The sequence below is a fragment of the Silene latifolia genome, chromosome 1 (genome assembly GCF_048544455.1).
Source record: "Silene latifolia isolate original U9 population chromosome 1, ASM4854445v1, whole genome shotgun sequence".
Lineage (NCBI taxonomy): Eukaryota > Viridiplantae > Streptophyta > Magnoliopsida > Caryophyllales > Caryophyllaceae > Silene > Silene latifolia.
In genome coordinates this window covers 151,485,776-151,506,296 of record NC_133526.1, presented here as the reverse complement: position 1 = coordinate 151,506,296, position 20,521 = coordinate 151,485,776, and the positions used below count along the sequence as shown (strand labels likewise).

General features: G+C 35.0%; 1 protein-coding gene and 1 non-coding gene across 2 annotated transcripts in view; one reads left to right on the top strand and one right to left on the bottom strand.

Annotated features, from left to right (window-relative positions):
• The window catches only part of LOC141658211 (uncharacterized), a 39,711-nt gene extending 23,103 nt beyond the window's left edge, over nt 1–16,608 (top strand). The window contains exons 2-3 of the mRNA XM_074465376.1: nt 15,655–15,934; nt 16,034–16,608. Coding sequence (XP_074321477.1) covers nt 15,655–15,934; nt 16,034–16,608 — 855 coding nt within the window. The remainder of the gene's footprint in view (nt 1–15,654; nt 15,935–16,033) is intronic.
• Nucleotides 16,609–19,226: 2,618 nt separating this feature from the next.
• On the bottom strand, nt 19,227–19,333 carry LOC141619456 (small nucleolar RNA R71). Its single transcript, XR_012531713.1, has one exon. It is a non-coding gene; the product is annotated as a small nucleolar RNA R71 (small nucleolar RNA).
• Nucleotides 19,334–20,521: the final 1,188 nt, after the last annotated feature.

Sequence of the window (20,521 nt, the reverse complement as noted above, 5' to 3'; positions counted from 1 at the left end):
GTTGGGTAGAGGTCACTAGATAAATGCTATAAAACTTGTTTAAATTATTTACAAGTGTTATTAATAAAACGATAAATGTTAAGTTTTCCACTATTCTGTTATCATATTGTTCTATTTTTTTTTTTACCACAATTCATATACGATATCATTTCGATTTTTGATTCAAATCTCCATTAAAACATCGTAACGAAAGACAAAATTAGAATTTGCTTCTAAAACCTCATATTATCCATTGTAAGGATCTCTTGTGAAGAATATAGATAAAAGTTATTCATGAGCAAACGGGTTTTTGATTCTTGACTAACATATCTACTTACAATGAATTGTTTCTCATATGCTTAACTGAGTTAAGTACTTTGAAACGTTACATCATTTGGTAACTAGATTTGTTTGAAATCAAAATTGACCAAAATACCGCAACCACTTCAATGAAAGTTTTAAGACTAAACAAATGAATTGAAGAGTAGTCTTCATGAAATTCAATTTTGCTTCTCTTAGCAAAGACTCATTGAAATGAGTGGGAGCATTCTCTTAAACCGTTAAGAAAAGGATAAGGTTTAAAGAAGTAAAATTAGAATGGAATTGATACAAGTTAATGTTTAAAGTAACGTTATTGAGAATAACAATACTAAACCAATCAATCCCGACCGATAATGTTTCCATTGTATTAATTGTTGGACGCTAGAAAGGAAACTACTCCAAATTATTGAAGAATCAACAAGTTAGTTGTGGGACATCTAATGGGACATTCTTCTTTAAATATTTATTTGATTGACATAAATTTTGCTAATACTACTTCGTCAATATTAGAAACCGGTGGTGGTTTTCATCATTGTATTTGATACATAGGATGATTAGAATATGACGACTAGCAACAATGATGTTGAGAGATAGAGTCATTGTGAACTCAATCTAGTTTTTGAGTTTAGAGTTGTACTTAATTGTGACTATTAAGTGCATAAACTCTAAATAAGAATATAAACTTGTTAAGATACAAAAGAGGTTTCACTTTTGTGACCCTATACACCATGATTTGATGTATGGCTAGCCCATTATCAAGGTGATTATATTCTAAACCAAACTAGAATGATATATCATGAAGATGATGCAAGACTCAAATTGGTAACCCAAGATTAAACCTTAGATTCTGGAATGATGAACGTAAAGAGTTATCGAGTACTCTTGAAACCATTAGATCTTATGGTACATGCGTATCTTGTATTCAAAGCAAGATGTCTCGTGCCTTTTGGTTGAAAAGGAGATCGAGGTTGTAAATCATTGATCCATAATAGGTTAATCATTTTCTTTTACCAACAATTTAAGTTAATGCTAATGTGTTCACTTAATAAGGTAAATAGAGAAATCTTTGAAGAAGTTCAAAGAGTTCAAGGAATCACGATTTAGTCGTGATGGGATTATCAAAGTGAAGACTTTGATATAAGCCAAATGAGATGTGATATAGTATCACAAGCTAATCTCTCTTAACACACATTATGGGATAATGTGTGGTTGGATAAGAAATCAAACGCTATTCGATATGGTTTGGACTTCAATCAAGTTACTTTGAGTTACTTGATCCTTTTGGGGATTTTATCATTTTGTCTAAATTATTTTTCTACTAAATCTAAAACGAATCATATGAGATATGAAATGGTAGGGTACCATGTTTGTAAGTTTTCAAAAGAAACAAATGCTCATTTTTCCTTACTATAATCACGAGTACAACGGAATTGTGGCTCGTGAGGCTGTCTTTCTAGAATACAAGTTTATTTCTAGAAGACAGAGTGGGAGAAATTATTCAAGAGAGCCACAAATAATGTTATGTCGCAAATTCAAGAGCCACAAAGAATGTTATGTCACAAGAAACTGGTCTTTCTTGGCTACATGAGACGTTTTGTGTAAGACGTTGTTTCTTCAAAACCTAGGAGGTTAAAGTCATCACTTGTTGAAGATGATGAATTAGTGTTACTTTTAGAAAGTAAAGAGCTTGCAACTTACAAAGAAATTATTTGATTCAAGTTGATTACTTCTGGAAAGTAATGAACATATGACTTATATGAGAATGTTGAAGTCACAACTCAATACAAGGCTTAGAGCCATGAAAATCTGAAATAAATTCCAAGTGAATTGTTAGATATCAAAGCTTGATTGGTTGCAAAGGGTTTTGCACTAGTTGAAATGCTAAAGTCTATTTGGATCTTCTTAGGGATTGTGTGTCGTTATGATGATATATATATAGAGAGAGTGAATCTAAAACCCACTTCTTCAATTAGAAGGAATGTATTCAATACATGTCTTGAGTTTTGTAGATTCTTGCAATCCTAAGATAATGTGAAACTTAAGAGAGGGTCTTAAGTAGGACATCAATGAGTTGGAATCAATGTTTTGATCATGTTATAAAACTTTTCTCGATAAGTCGAGAAGTTGTGTTTATACATGGAGTTTAGTGGGAGTTACGGAAATTTTAATTAGTCTTATATGTGGATGACATATTGATCATTGCGAATGATTTAAGAATTTGGAGAAATATAGTACATCTTTAATATCCGGATTTATGGAGATAAATCTACATGATATTAATGTCAAACAAGGAGTCTTATGTTGATAAGATTCATGACTAGTTCAATCAAGTTGAACATATTTGATTGATTCCATTTGCTTCCGCTGCCGAATCAATTAAATAGGAAATGATGTATAATACTTCATATACTTTGAGTATGATGAATTGTTTCAAATCGAATTTAAGTAATAGTTACCAAGTAAGCCATAAAGATTACCCTTAAGTGCTTGCAGAAGCATTAGGGATGTAAAGCAAAGTGTTTTGATGAAATTTTGTGTAAGGATGTTACACAAATGACAATTGACAATTGAGATTGCGCATGGTTTCCGACAAAACCATAATCAAAACACATTAGGATGGTTAAAATACCATTGTGGCTATGTTATTTAAGAAATATATTTTCTAGAATCGTTCTAGGCAATAAAGAACAATGAGAAATATTTACAACGGAAATTGAGTACACTTGCAATCATGAGATGTGCAAGAAGGATGAGTCCCGCACACTGTGAAAACAGTGGGAGCTATTCTAAGGCTAGAGGGCCTATGTCTTGATTGGATCTCGACACGTACTCAGAAAGTTTTGTAATGCAAATGTATACATTAAAAAGGAAAACGAGTATGTAGTAAGGTTGAGTAAGGTACAAGAAAATGATAAAACCTACTAACGAAAGCCTTCTCATAGGTTTAACATGATGAGTCATGTCATATGTCATTTCAATTGGATTGAGATGAACAACTACAGACAAGATCTAAATTGGATTATAGAATATGAAGTAGTAATCAAGTATTGACTACTCATATGATAATCACATTTGTCGTTTGAGTTTTTAAATCAAACACTCCTTTTATACTTTGTTACATCCAAACGGGTTGTGGAGACAATATTGAACCCCGTTAAAGTGAACTCGGATTAACATGGTATTCGCCCATAGTCACTTACATGAGGTGACGTCCCAAAGTGACTAGAGTGTGATGCGATTGATGGCAAGTTCAAGTGCCATAGAGTCATGTGAGATGACTAGTCGATCACATAGGCAGACTGTTAGGAACACTTTGTCGGGCCTTATGACCGCTTATAGAGTTCTGGCAAATTTATATAGCCTGGTCGTGGCGAGAGCTACTATAATATTCTAATGAGTCGATTCTTTTGATTAAAGATTGTTCGCCTAAGGTGGCACAGTTTCAAATTAACTTTGATTTATGTTACTACAACCTTCGTAAATGCGGTCAAATGGGCATATTTTGGGTTATGATGGCTGTGGCTAGTCGAAGGGAATGAGTGCGATAGGAATTCTCCACCCCCTTGTCAGGGTTAAAACAATATCTCAGGGCCACTCGAGGATTAATGAACTGGAAATGCGTGGCCACGCTCGGAAGGTATCTATGGTAGATAACTCCGGTCAATCAGTTATTCTCCAGATCGAGGAAACCACTCTCGATATGATCACTTGCAAGTACGACCTGAAAGACACCTTGCATTGAGTGGGAGATAGTAATAGGACAAGAGAATTGGTGACGCACACTTGTCGAGGACAAGTGGGAGATTGTTGGAATATGTGTCCTCCGACAATAATGCGATCACAACTGTTGATCATAATGGTCACATGTTTAAATCTCATTTTAAGAATACATTTGGGATGTAATTTTTACAGTCAACTGGTCCACACATATCGGTAATGATTGGCTGACTAGAGTTTGACATTACTATCGTGCGACGGTGGTGATCAGTTGATCCCCTTAGGTCATACCTATAGGAAAATACTCTTAATTGATTATTTAATTAATCTTATGCCGATACGAGTTAATTAAATTGCTTAAAATTGACGGATGATTTTGTGAGTAAAGTTAACGTGTCTTATTGTAATTCGATTAAATTAGATACGGTCTAAGTAATTGAATTGTTTTATTACTTAGATAAAATTATTGTTTACGAAATAATCTGGAATTGAAATTGAATGAATAATTTATTATAAATACAAGACGTTGTAATTTATAACTTGATAAACCGTTTTGGTACAAGTGATTACGAATTACTAGTCGATTTTGTAAATGACATATTTTATGAGTATGTTGATTTTTAATATGTTAAAAATACATTACAATTTCACATGTCAAGTAACATGTCACATGTGTCACAATTGACAAATGACAAATAAAATGGACCTCCCATTTTATTAAGTGTACCGAAATAGGAGGGTTAGGGTCTTTAAAATTTTGTTAATTATTTTTTAAGTGGAAAACACAATGATAAGACCTTGCTTGTAGCCTTGCATGCCTATGATTCTTGGGTAGAAAAACTAGCCCATGCATTGGGCACTCTCACTCCTCCAACCGGTTTTAACAAGAGGAATGATAGAGTTTTTCCTCTACAATTTTCATTGACAACTTCAACTCATTTTCTAGTGTAAGAAAAATAATTCTCTCTAATATTTGTGAGAATCTTAGAGAAATAAAATCACAAAAATTACTCCCTCTTGGATCGATTTATTCAAGAGCAATTACAAATATTTTTGTGTCAATTTTTAGTAAGACTTATATTATTACTAGATCATAATAATATTAGTTATTAAGAGGTTTCCTTGGGTATATGCTTTTGGGAGAGATTCTAAACTTGAATCTTGTTCATCCATTATTGGAAAGCTCAAGAACTAACAAGAAGGAGATCTTGTTGGTGCCCATAAAACCGAAATCATATAGTAAGAACAATGATCTCTTATCTCTTCTTATTTAGTTTGCATGCATAAGATTAACAATTTATTTTATGATTAAATAATTTCTCACATATATATATGAATATGTAAATTAATGAGATTAATATTTCCTAACAAAGATATCTGTAAAGGTTCGTCTATTTGGTCACAAATTGGGGGGGGGGGGTGTTTGTATTTGGTTTTCTAAACTAAAAGGGTTTAAAAGAAGAGAAGCAAGGAAAGAGCAATAAAGACAGAAAATGAGAATAAACTATCAATAGAGAGAGGACATGTCAGGATTTCGGTTCACTACGATAGTCCAGTGACTCAACTGCAAACAACTTAGATAAATTACTGTGAGACGGGTATGGAAAGGTCCTTCCGGTCCACTTTCTATCCTAAAATACCACAAACTTAACTTCCGTCCTCATCAGGGTAGTCTACTGTTCATAGCAGGCCTATTTAGTCCAATCTTCCGATCCAGGATTAAATTTATGCAGATTAATAGGGTGACTCAGAAGCGTGCATTCAACTAAGTCGCTAAATACAGTTATATTGCTATGGGGACAGAGTCTCACAATTAATTCATCTAACCTATTCACTACATCGTCACATTTCTACCGTAGATCCCCTAATCCCAACATGAAATGATTTAGCTACTCATATCGCTAATGTTGTCAATAATAACAATATTGAAATAACTAATATAAAGCATGATGAAATAATAATTAAAATGCATAAACAAAGATTAGGGCAGAAATTAAGAAAGAGAAAAACAAGTAATTAAGATGAATAAAAGAGAGATTAATATTAAAAAGGGAGGAAGAGATTATAATCGCAAGAATCTGGCGTAAAGAACAAACAAATCCGAGCTAAATAACACCGAAAGCAAAGTTACAGTGAAAGGGAGAAAGCAAGGTAATGTTGAAAATGATAGATGAAAAACTGAAGAGAATAGATGCTAATGACCTAGTTATTATGCGCTTAAATAGAAAAATTACTAAGTCCATAAGCTAAAACACGTTCACGGACTAATTAAAGCCCATGACAGCCAAAACCACTCGATCGAGTAGTCTGAAACAACTCGATCGAGTACTTCTCCAAGATATCTACTCAATCGACCAAAACTGTTACTCGATCGAGTAACTCCTAATTCCAGCTCTATTGGATCGAGTACAATACTACTCGATCGACGAACCTCAGCCATAGAAACCACTCGATCTAATAACAAAACAGCTCGATCGAGTATTCTTCCTCCAAAACAGCTCTAACTCATGACCGAGTGCTCCGTAGACCGTTCCTTCACGCATCCCAATGCAAGATCTCACTCTGAACAATCTCGTCTCCTCAAAATACATGCAAAAAGGGATGAAAATGGTACGATTCCACTACTTTCACGTTCATTTCAACAAAATGGACAAAACGAACCAAAGTAGCCAATTCAGGGCATAATACTATGTAAACAGTACAAAAGTACATGGAAATACGTGCTAAAATAGGCTAAAAAGACTATACAAAATGCACGTATCACTAACTTTGCCGATTGGGACGCACAACTCCGCTTGGCCGCGGAAGGTGATGACAAGCTTCGTTACCTTACCGAAGCCGCTCCTGCTACACCTACTGCTAGGTCAGCCGCCACGGTTAGGGAGGCCTATGAGGCTTACCTAAAAGAATCGGCCGCAATCAAGAACGTCTTGATCTTCTCTATGGAAGCCGATCTCCAAAGGAGTGCTATAAAGATAGGCACCGCCTATGTGATCTACGCCAAGCTTGTGACCATGTTTTCACAAGCTCTTAGGATCATCCAATATGAGGCGGCCTCCGCATTCTTTGAGCTCAACATCAAAGAGGGCCAAAAGGTTAGCCCTCATGTGCTCAAATTGATTGAGCATGTTGAGACGCTCAAATTACAAGGGGTTGAAATTCACGAACAACTCGTTATTGACCGAGTTCTCCATTCCTTGAATCGCATCAAAGCATATGTTCAGTTTAGGGTAAACTACAATATGCAAAACATAAAAACCTCTCTCCATGAATTGCACAACTTGCTTGTACAAGCCGAGAGAGACATGGGTCTCAACGTAAGTACAACCAAGGATGTGCTCAATATTAATGATAAGTGTAAAGGGAAATTCAAGAAAAGCGCCAGGAAGGGTAAGAAACCCACTCCCAACAAGGGCAAAGGGAAAGCTATTGGGAACAGCTCATCCAAGCCCAAAAAGGGTGCTTGTTCCGAGGATAAGTGCCACTATTGTTGTGGTACGGGCCATTGGAAACGCAATTGCCCGAAGTATCTAGGAGATGTTAAAGCTGGACGTGTGACTCCAGTAGGTAATAAATTCTCTAATCTATTGTGTTATTGATATAAATCCCAACTTTGGTATTTAGATACAAGTTGTGATTCTCACCCCCTTTAAATGTAATTTAGGGCATGTGACCAAAGACAAAGGCAAGGAGAAGCAAGCTTGAGGAAGATCTTCAACAAGGGATGCTAGGGTAGCCGCCCATAGTAGAAGACCTATGGAAGCTTGGCTTTTATTTTATATTGTCTTCTTTGCATTATTGTATTCTGACTTGTTGTTTTAGAACTCATTTTGATTTCTGTGTTGGACATGGAAATTTGTTTTATTTCCATTTTGCAAACAATGGTTGTATGAATTTTAATGACTTGGCTTTCAACCCAAGTCATTCGGTTTATGGAATTTTCTTTGTTCTAAAAACTTGTCATTACACACCTCTTACATCAACAACATAAATTGATTTGACTCCAATTGATCATAAAAGAATTACAACGATTGGATCATTATAATAAGTTCATAAGCCATGAATTTGATTCCCTCTTATGCTTTTATGACCAAATATCACATCTTATTTGACATAAGAAAGAACGATTGTAAAGTCAAATAGAGTTATTTGAACTCATGGTAAGGAATTTAATAAACCAATTGAAAAACACCACTTATAAGACTCCATACGAGTTACGGGAAGTCTTAAGACCCTAAAATTGTATAAGACATGGATATGAATCCAATCCTTTATCTTATAAAGGCTAGTTTATCTTACTACTAGATTACAATGTCATTACAAGAGGGTCATCTATTAATGTCATAATGTGTGATATTTCTTCATTCACAAGTTTAAGTATCAAATTGTTTGTTGCTTATATAGCTATCTTTCAAGAAAAATAGGTGTATTTTTCAAAAGATAGAGTGGGAAAAAATTAGCAACAAACTCGAGACTAGTGACTAGTGAGGAGACCAAAAGAAAGCTTCTTAGGTCAAAATCGAGACTAGTGAGGAGACCAAAAGAAAGCTTATTAGGTCAAACTCAAGACTAGTGAGGAGACCAAGAGAAAGTGTTTTTCAGTAAAGATTATGTAGTAGTTGTATCAAGTAAATTCAATTCAATTTTACATAAGAGCCTAATGAACCAATGTGAAGTCTATGCATAAGAGTTGCATGGATAGACACTAAAGTTGTCTAGAAAGCTAAGTTAAAATGTAACCAAGCTAAGATCCATATCATCATTGCTACACCTCATAGTGTGTATAAGCAAGTTAAGACCAATTTCTAAATAGATATTTAGAAAGGAGTGTATGTGTGACATAAGCACGAGGTTTTAATTCACACTTAAAAATTTCAATGATCATTACAATTATGTTATGAGAAAATGATTTCACTCAAGTTATCGAGAAGCCATAAGTATACATGGATTTCAGTGGGAGTCAATATTGTCATGTTTAGACATGAAGATCAGTGGGAGAAATTGTCTTTCATGTTAATGTCATTGAGGATGACATGCTAACACTACCATCAATGAAGGAGTGTTTTTGTTTTCAATTCTCGATGAAAGAAAACATGATGCATTCTAAAATTCCAAATCTATTATGATATAGGGAAATTTTAATTGGCACTGGGATAAGTATCTTATGTTGATAAGATTCTTTATCTGTTTAATATCAACATAGGTTGAGGAGGTTATTCATTTTGATGAAAGTGGAATTACTATGATAGAGTCATAGTCATTCACTGAACCCCATGAGTTGTTGATCACATGAAATCGATTGCTAAATGCTTCCGCCATTAGAACGATCATGTATGCCAATATATGCACATGCCATGATGAATCATATGCTTGGAGCATAATGAGTCAGTGACAAGTTATTTCATATGAAGGTCATTTGAAAGCCTTCAAGAACATCCATTATAAATTCCTGAGAATGAATGAGGATCCGTTCTTGTGTTTGGATAACGTACTAAGTTATGTGTTGAAGGGTTACACAGACTCAAGTTTCCGAACCTGTAAGAATTTATCGAAATCCTAGGCTAATTTTGTTGACTCAGGAGTAAATGAATAGAAAAATGATTTAGAATCAGCCATTGCAAGTTCTACATAGAGAGTCTGAGTACATTGTGATAAGGTGATTCATAAAGGGACTATAGGTAGTTCCTTCCACCAAGTATTTAATCACAAGTTATATAATGATAGTAGGAGCATCTTTCAAGTTAAAGAGTCCAGGTCTAAGAAGAAGTCTAGACATGTACTTAGAAAAGTTCATGACATTAGAAATGACATTGAATAGAAGGAAAATGCAATTCATAAAGTTGGACTAAATGGATACATGGTATATCCACTAACCGAGCTTTTATTGCACTTTGACAAGTGTAAAATGTACACTTTAGATTATAAGATATGAAGTAGTAATATGGTATTGTCTATTCATATGTGATAATCGCATTTATTATTTGAGTTTCTTAAACTCATCTATTGCTTTGTTATATTCAAATAGGTTGTCAAGACACCATTGAACCCTATTAAAGTGAACTGGATTAACTTAGCAATTGCCCCTAGTTACTGACGTGTCTAAGTGACTAGAGTGTGAGTCCACTAATGGCAAGTTCAAGTGCCATAGGGTCATAAGAGATGACTAGTCGATCACATAGACAGATTGTAAGGGACACTCTGTCGGACAGTGACCGCTGATAGAGTTCTGGTAATTCATATAGTCTGGTCGTGGCAAGAGCTACTATAGTATTCTTTTGAGTCAATTCTTTGACTAGAGACTGTTCGCCCCAGTTGGCACAGTTTCTGAGTGACTTTAAATTATGCTCTACGACTTTTGTAAATGAGGTCAAATGGGCATCTTTTGGGTCATGATGAGCTCTGGCTAAACAAAGGGAATAGTGCAATAGGAATTGTTCATCCCCTTGTCAGGGTTATTTAAAAATCTTAGGGCCACTCGAGGAGTTGTAAACTGAAAATGCGTGGCCACACTCGGAAGGTATCTACGGTAGATAATTCCGGTCAGACAGTTACTCTCCAGATCGAGGAAACCACTCTAGATATGATCAGTTGCAAGAACGACCTGCAAGACACCTTACATTGAGTGGGAGATTATAATAGGACAAGAGAATTGGTGACGCACATTTGTCTCGGACAAGTGGGAGATTGTTGGAGTATGGGTCCTCAACAATAGTGCGATCACATTATTAAAACTCATGATAAGAATACATGAAGGGATGATTCATTTTATACGTCAAATGATTAACATTAATCGGTAAGGATTGACTGACTAGAGTTTGACATTACTATCGTTTGACGGTGGTGATCAGTTGATCCCTTAAGGTCACACCTAAAAGACGAATCCATTAATAGATAAATTAATTAATTGTATACTGATACGGATTAATTAATTCCTTAAAGTTGAACAATTTACATATGTGAGCAAGAATATGAATCTTATTGTAATTCGATTAAATGAGATTCGTTTTAGTAAATAAAATGTTATATATTACTAAAACTTTGTTTATGAAACAATTAAATTAAGAATGATCGGTTAATTATAATTACAATGTGTTGTAGATTATATTAACATAAACCATTTTATACACTTGTGATTTTGAATTACTAGTCAATTGTTATATATAATTGAATTAAAATATGTAATGATATTTAATTGTTAAATATGCATTAATATTATTAATAACATGTTACATGTTACATGTTACACATTATATGACAAAATGACAATTGACAAAAATAAAATGGACTCCATATTACATAGAGGCACCGGTTTATAGAGGAAAAAAATAGGGTGAAATGGTTAATTGTTTTATATTGTGGAAAACACAATGATTAATTTCTTAACCTAATCTACACCCTAGTTCTTTTGATAAGAACAATTCTAAAAGTTGAAGGGCATGCATTGGGTCCTTAGACCACCCCCACCCACCGGTTTTCCCCCTCTATACTTGCATAAGAATTGTTCTTATTCTCTCATATATTCATTCTTATATATTATTCACCTCACTTACTTCTCTCATTATCTCTCTAAAATTAGTTTTAGAAAATAAATTGTTCAAAAATCTAATAAAATTAGATAAATAAAGTAGTAATAAGAAATATTATTAGATCATATTTTAAGGTCTCTAATTATATATCTAGTTAATATATTAATTAGAATTAAGGGGTAGTCTTGGTGCCATCAAGAGGAGAATCTCTACTATTGGGGTTTTGGAGGATCATCCTTTAATTTGTAGCTCAAGAACAAGTGTTGGAAGGAGTCCTCACTTGTGCCCTTAGACCGATTTTTACTAATGTAAGGAACATTATTCATACTTTTCTATTTATATTATGTTATGCATGCACTAGATCAACATCTAAATCAATGAGTAATTTAGATAAATCATTAAAAGAGTTTAATTAGAGGGTTTAGAATCCTTTCAAAGACGTAGTTTTCACCTTGCGCTAATTAAATTGTGGTAAGTTATCTAATCAACTAATGTCAATTGTTTACGTATTGACTAAAGACCGTCAGGACCATTGACCGTCAGGACCATTGACCAGGTCGTGGCTGTTTAACTGGCGGGTTGACCACAGTCGGTTGGTCGTGTGATTGGGGGTGTGTTTGTGTCGATTTTGCGGGATTGTTTTGGATAGTTAACATCTTAAATTCATTAATAAGATTAGTTAATAATTATACATAATTCAATTATTGTTTAGATGGTGAAATTGTTGAAGAAGCTTTTGATTTTGATTATTTGAGAATATTTGCTAAAAGGTAGGTTAACTACTCAACTATACTATATTGGTTATTGGAGAATTGTTGAAAGATGGTTTATTATTGTAATTGTTATCCTGAGCATATCGTCGTAATTGTTGTCTTGAGCATATTGTTATCATTGTTGTCTTGTGATCATGTTATTATCTTGTTGGTTGGTTCTCTATTGTTGGTTGTTTTGTGAAATAGATTGGCATTGAGATTGATATTGCTATTGAGATTAATTGGTCGGTCAGACATTGGGATGTCCAAGTGTCGTGGTCCTATACGAATTATGGTTGGCCAGGCACGGTGGTATTGGGAGTGGCCGTGGATCTGAGCAGTACACCGTGTGGTGTCGTGTGTGGCCTGATCGGTTGGTGCATGTGATGGGTTTCATAGTTAAGTCGTGCGTGTGTGTGACGGTCTTGGTTTGGATCGTTAATTTTATTGCAGGTTGTCATATTATTATTATTATATTATTATTATTATTATTGTTTGGTTACCCTACTCAACCTCGTGGATGACAGTGTATTCGTGAACACCTGTGATGAACCATAATGGGGAGCAGATTTATTTCAGGTTAGCTTGTGTGAAGTGCTGGATGCTTAAAGGGGAGCTTGGGACGAGATCACTTGAGTCTAGAGATCGCCTTAATTAGTATTCAGACACTATTTATTTTATTTTCGCATAAAGTTGTTAAAAGAATTTCATAATATTTATTTATCTCATTAGATATTAGTAATAAATCTTTTTGCGGCACTTTGATAATGACAAGTGCGTACTTTATATTATATACTCTTGCTCGTAATCGTTTGTTCAGTCTTTAATAGATTGATTAAAGTTTATAATTTAAGCAAGTAATGTTATAGAAACCTTGGCTATAACATTGAAGATTTGTGAAGCATCGTTCAAGTAATGTTATAGCAACTTGAGCTATAACATTAAAGATTCTTAAAGCGCCATAGTAACTATAACAAGTTTCAAGTATGATGATCACTCAAGCAAAAGGCTCGATCAGGTGTATAAGAAGCTCAATAAGAAGAGCTTATGATCAAGATAAAGAGATGATTCTACTACTAAAGATCTCCAGGAAGATTAGCTAGTATAGGTCGTCGTTCGATAACGGTAATTTTAGAGTAATTTTGACAAGTAATGTTATAGCTATTTTAGTTATAACTTTACTAGTTGAACTCAAATATATAGGTGATTCTACTATAACTTTGAGCTGCAATATGAAGAACACTATTTTTATGTTTTAAAAATATATTTTTCAAAGTTTAAATCATAAAATCTTTAAAGAAAAGTATGTTTATAGTAGACTGAGATTTGGGACATGATTAGATCAAATGAGTTTGAGATTATCCTATTGATTAGTAAAACAACTTATGAGTTGTCATGCTATCTAGGGTTTTCCTTCTACTCTTATCTAAACCCTAATTATCTAACCTAATATCTTAGCTAGGATTTCGAGTTGGGTGGCCGGCCTATGAGCCATTTTTTTTCCTTGTTCGAATACTCCTTGTACAAGTTAGGGTTTGGAATAAATCTTAGTGATAATATTTGATTAGAGATTTCTTATCTCTTTTATATTAGTAAGATTTATTCTTTCCTATCTTTTAGGATATTATCGTTGTAAAAATAGAAGAATAAGATTGGGTAAATCTCAAGGATAATATTTGTTAGAGATATCTTATCTCTTTATATTATTTGATTTATTCTTTCCTATCTTCTAGGATATTGTTGGATTTAAATAGGAAAAAGATAGATCTTATTCCTTCCTTAATCTACACGAGATCTAGGGTTTAGATAAGGATCTTAAATAAAATATTTGTTAAAGATATTTTATCTCTTTATATTTATTTCATATCTTTTACTAAGATATTATTAGAATAAATAAATGGATTCAGATCTTTTTCTTACTTGATAAGAATTAAAATAGATCAAAATAATATTTGTTAGAGATTTCTTATCTCCTTATATTATTTTTATTCTTTCTTACTTTTCAAGATTAAGGAATATTTGACCTAATCTCTTTATTGCCTTACAAGAGATCCACACGGCACATCTAGGGTTTTAGCTTAAACCTAGATCTCATTCTCTACTATAAATACAAACACTTATTCTTTCTTTCAAATTACTTTTCAACCTTGAGCTTTAAAATATCCTTGCAAAGAAATTAAGTTTATCATTATTTTGCAATCGAAAATTGTTTTGAAAAAGTCGTGTTGTTCTTTATTACAATTACTTTTGAAATTACGTTTTTGGATAATAGTGTTTCATATTGTTTCTTACTCGTTCAATTGTGTGAACACCTAAAAGAACAATCAAGTGCTTTCTTAGTAACTTAAGATAGTCCAAACCGAATATCTAGTGATATTCAAATTGAGTTATAGCTAGAGTTAGTTATACGAGTGGGTTGATGATTTTGTAATCCGGAGAAAGGTACTAAAATTATTAATCGAGAATAGTGGACATAGGCTTCAACGTATGAAGCTGAACCACTTCAAATATCGTGTGTCCTTGCAGTTTTCTTTATCATTCATTTCATTACATTGATAATCGTTTAGTTAATTAGTTAATATTTAATCAATAAACTTGAAGTAATTAATTACTTAGATATAAAATAAAAAGTGGGCATAAGTTTTTAAATACTCAATTCACCCCCCCCCCCCCCCCCTCCCCTCTCGAGTATTTCGACCTTGATAGACTCTTCAATTAGTATCAGAGCCTCGTGCTCTTGATTTCCTAACCGCAAAGAGACTGATCCGTCTATCTCTTTATCTTTTTATTTTATTTTAATTCTGTTGCCTTACACGTGTGAAATGGATTCCAAGTATCTTAAGTGTCCTATCTTTGATGGGAGGAATTATAGACTATGGAAAAACATGATGACACACTACATAAAAGGACATGATTGGGAATGCTGGAAGATCGTTCAAAACGGACCAAATAAAATTTTGGTCGTTGGATCTACTGAAGGCACTACCTATGAAAAGAAGGAAGAAGACTATATTGAGGTTGATTACAAGAAGGCTGAGAAAAACTCGAAAGCGATAAGCCTGTTGCAAAACGGCATGACATCGACTGAATTCGATCGTTTTTCTTCTTGCACTTCAACCAAGGAAATATGGGATGGTCTTGAATTGGCATATGAAGGAACGCCAGTTGTTAGAAAATATCGTATTGACTTGCTGATTCAAAAATACGAACTTTTTAGGAGTCCCTATTTCTTCCATGAAACTCACTAAAAATGAGGGCAGGAAACTTATGGGGAAGATTACATCTAAGATTATAGCTTGGGGGGGGCAAATCATCTTTCCTATGCAGGTAGACTCACTCTGGTCTCCTCTGTTCTGCAGGCCTTGCACTCTTACTGGTCTACTATCTTTTTAATTCCTAATGGTATTATGAATAAGATTGATAGCATTTGTAGGAATTTCTTGTGGGGGGGAAAAGACTCTTATTTACGTGCCCCTGCTGTGAGTTGGGATAAATGTTGTGCTCCCAAAGCAGAAGGGGGTTTGGGGATAAAGAACTCCAAGAATTGGAAGAAGGCACTTTTTGGCAAATATGTGTGGTGGATTGCCTCAAAGAAGGACCATCTGTGGGTGAAGTGGATCTCTCATGTTTATTTGAAAAGTACTCACTGGACCAACTACAATCCTCCTATTGATTGTAGTTGGTCTTAGAAAAAAATAGCACTTATCATGAGCATCCTTAAAGCTGCTTACTCTACAGATTGTTGGATGGGGAAGCAGTCTGATTATACAATTATTGAGGGATACAACTGGCTAAGAGGACCTTCTCCTAAAGTCAGTTGGTGGAAAATATGTTGGAACACAATGAATGTCCCTAAAGCATCGTTTATTTATTGGGCTGCTGTACTTAGAAGGTTATTAACTAAAGATCGTCTTAATCGCATGGGAGGAGTTTCTGACTTGAGCTGCTATCTTTGTCACAATAATGCTGAGTCCCATGAGAATCTCTTTTTTTATTGTCCCTTCAGTAACAGATGTGTGCAGGTTATGCAACAAAAACTTAATGTTTCTTTCAATCCTCGAGATTTAGTTAATTGGAATAGAAGAGGAAGAAGGAATAGCATACTGGTTAGAAGGATTACCTGTGCTTACTATGTTCAATTGGTTTACCATATATGGCATGAACGCAACAAGGCGAGACTGTACTCCAAAGTCACTCATCCTGTGATTATACTAAAGCAAGGAATTCAAGCTGTGTGCATTAGATTCAGGTCCAGGAATACATCTGCGATTACCAGGGGAGATGAAGCTTGGTTGCAACATTTGATGCAATAGCTAGATTAGTGTAATAGGAGAATTTTTTGATTATAGCTGATAGATATCCTTTTTTGTAATAGTCATATATACAGACTTTGTAGTTCCTTTGATGATGATTAATATACTTAACCTTTCCAAAAAAAATACGAACTTTTTGATGTGACCATAATTAGAGCATATTTAGTCTCCGAATTAGCCTTGTTCCCATGCTTTTTAGTGCATATTTGGGTCATTTATTGTCTTTAGTTCTTTGTTTTGCATATTCTTTGAGGTTTTGATCCCTTGGTAGGAAAGGAGTGCAAACCTTGCATTTTCATGGCAAAATGAGACTAAATTGATTGAATTCAATGACCAAGCATCAAGGTGAGACAAGATTAGAAGGCCTTTGTACATACTATAGTAGATGGGCAATGATGAGAAAAGATCCTTGCATCCCCGAGGAAACCCCCAAGGATTTTATAAAGAAAAAGGAAGAAAAGAAGAAGAAACGAGACTGCCCACCAATCCGTGCGGATTGTCCAGAAGACGCCCGTCTTCACTCCACAATCCGTGCGTCTTCACCCCCAAGACGCCCGGGCAAAAGCTCCAGAAGACGCCCGTCTTCCCCAGAAGACGCCCGTGCAGAGACCACCAAATCCGCCCGTCCCGTGCTAAAGATGCCCGGATTCCCAGGCAGAACCATTTCGTCTTCTTCAAGCTTCAAGTAAAGATGCACATCTTTTTCTAGAGACCGGAGTCTTCCCAAAAAGACCGGCGTTTCCTCAACAAGGGACTTAATCGACATTTAAGCCCTTAGTTAACCCTAATTCATGCACCTAATCCCCACTATAAATACCCCATTAGTCTAATTAGAAGAACATGTTCTTCTTAGCAATCTTTAGGGTATTTAATATCAATCAAATCTCTCTTTAATCTTGTAATCAACATTTAATCAAGTTTTAATACAAGTTTTATTTCCTTAATCTCTCTCTTGTTCATCCTTTATTTTGGGTAATTGAAGTTTATTTGGGTTATTATTGGGAGATTGACAACCTTCCAATCAAGCATCAAGTACTTCTTTTATTCTTTGCTTTATTATTGGAATCATTAGTAGGTATAATTCTCTTAATCCCTTTTTTAATTATTGTTAATTACTTTCATTTATTCATCATGTTTCACTTTGTTGGCATGATTGACAACCTTGCTAGCATGTTCAACATGATAATGAGTGAGTAGTTTCCTTAGCTAGGGTTAATGGGTAATTAGGGGAAACCAACATGGGGAATGATTCATGCTTAAATTAATATGCTTTCATAGTTTATTTGCTTGCTTGTTGTGATCTCAACTTATGCACATGTTATGTTTGATGAAATGTGAGCCTATGAATCCTTGCATTTTTTACCCATCACCTATCTTTTCAATGAGACTTGTAAGACATAAACCAACTCGAGTCTCATTAGACCATGCATATTGTTGAGTAGGGAAGATTAAGTCGACTTGTAGGTATTGTACAATCTAATCGATTCGGCTCCGGGACCCAAACTTTCCTAGGATTGTAAGATATAAACCAACTCGATCCATCACAACAATAATTGCTTGCTTATAATTTGAGAACATGTTTGTATGATCAATTCCCATGAATCCCCTATGACCCCATGATACCCTAGTGCCTTTTTATCAATTGTTTACATCCCTTTTAATTCATCTTGCTTGTTTACTTTCATTGCTATTTAGTTTAGTGACCTTCTACATCAAACCCCAATTGTGACACCCTTAAGACACCACTAGTTGCAATAGAAATCTCATCTCAATTCCCGTCCCTTGGGATCCGATTTTTACTTGCCTCTTTACTAATTGTATAGTTGTTTGTGAAGTTATAAATTGTGTTTTGGTCTAGGTGCTCCTAACGACAAGTAACCGAAAAATACGATCCGACCAAAAATGGCGCCGTTGCCGGGGACGGTGTTAACTTGATTTAGATTTTCTTGTATTGTTATTAGTTGTGTCTTTCTTTTCCTTGGGGAAGTAAAAATCCTCAAGGTTTGTTCTAATTATTTTCGAGTTGTTTGATATTTTGCATATCTAGAAGGTCACAAGGTGACTTGTTACCTTTTGATCACGAAATTGAAAGAACTTTGACAACCAATAGAAGACTTGCTAGGAGAACTTTGAGAAGTATTGGTGAGGTTGTAGATATTCAACCAAATACTATTGAGTTCATCAACCCTTTTGCAAGAGAAGGTGAGGAGAACCCAACACAAAATCCAACATAAAATCAACCCACAATGCCTAAGTTTTCATCACATTCCGTACCTACCGAGGAGAACCTACCCAATGGTACTCCCACACCACAACATCTAACCGGAAATTTTATTGCCAAATCCGCATTTATCCAATTAGTCGAAAGAAGCCAATTTGGGGGGATGCCTAGTGAAGACCCTCACTCTCATATGGAAACCTTTTGTGACTATTGTGATGCGATTTCTCAAACCGGTGTAACTCAAGACAAAATTCGATGGGTCTTATTTCCTTTTTCTCTCATTGGCACCGCAAAACAATGGTTGAAAGGCCTTGATAAGGCTACTCTCGGAATTGATTCTTGGAAGAAGTTGGCTCTAGCTTTCTACAAAAAGTTCTATCCACCGGAAAAGACTAACATGCAAAGAGCTCAAATTACGGGCTTTAAGCAAAGGGATGAATAATCTTTGTATGAAGCTTGGGAGAGATTCAAAGGAATTTGTCGCTCATGTCCTCATCATGGACTTAGCGAGTGGTTCTTGGTACAACAATTTTGGAACGGTCTTTATGAAGATTCAAGAAACATTCTCAACATGGGATCAAATGGAATGTTCACCGAAGTTGATGACAATCAAACTTGGAACAAAATTGAGGAAATGGCGGTCCATAACTCACAATATAGTAGACCTCGCAAGGCTACAAGAGGAGGAAAGCATGAAGTGGACTCCATTACTCAATTGGGTGCTCAACTTAGTGCTCACATTGATACCATCAATTTGAAGTTTGAAAAAGCTATGGCTATACTTGAAGAAACCTCAAAATCACCAAAGCATCATGTTAATGCCATGACGGCAACTTCATCAATCCCAAGTGGGATATGTGATAATTGTGGAACTTTGGGACATGACCAAAGTGAATGTAGGGGAACAAATGAACAAATGAATGTTTTCCAAGCATACAAGAGTGGTACCCCTTATTCAACTATTATAATGAAAACACCAAATTCCATCCAAATCTCTCATACAAAAGCCAAAATGTTCAAAACCCTCAACCAACATACACCCCACCTCCCATGAGAAACCAAAATCAAAGACCCTTTTACAACCAAAACCAAGGTTACCAAAATCAAACTCCATACAATCAACAAAATGACCAAGGTTTTGATGTTCAAAAAGCGGTACTCCAAATGCAAAAGAATCAACAAGAGTTTTTCACTCAAATGCAAAAAGATAGCCAAGCAAAGGAAATCACCATCAACAACATCCTAGCTCACACCAAAATGTTGGAAACCCAATTCACTCAACTAGCATCTTCAAGCTCACAAAGACAAAAGGGGCAATTACCACCTCAAAGTAATCCCCCAAGACATGAAACGGTTAGTGCCATTCACTTGAGAAGTGGTACAAGGTATGAAGCACCGAAGAAGCAAGTTGAGGATGAGGTTGTGGAAGCCAGTGACAAAGAAGAAATTGTGCAAAACCCCAAGGATGGAGAACCATCAAAAGAAGAAATTTCAGGGAAAAATGAAGACAAGGTAAAAGAGAAGGAGCCCATTGTGATTAGACTTCCTTTTCCAAGTCGTCAAGCCAAGCCCAAATTTGATGACCAACTTGGAAAATTTATGAAATTGTGAAGAATTTGGAAGTCTCAATTCCTTTCACGGAATTAATCAATCACGTGTCGGCCTATGCAAAATACATGAAAGACATCCTCA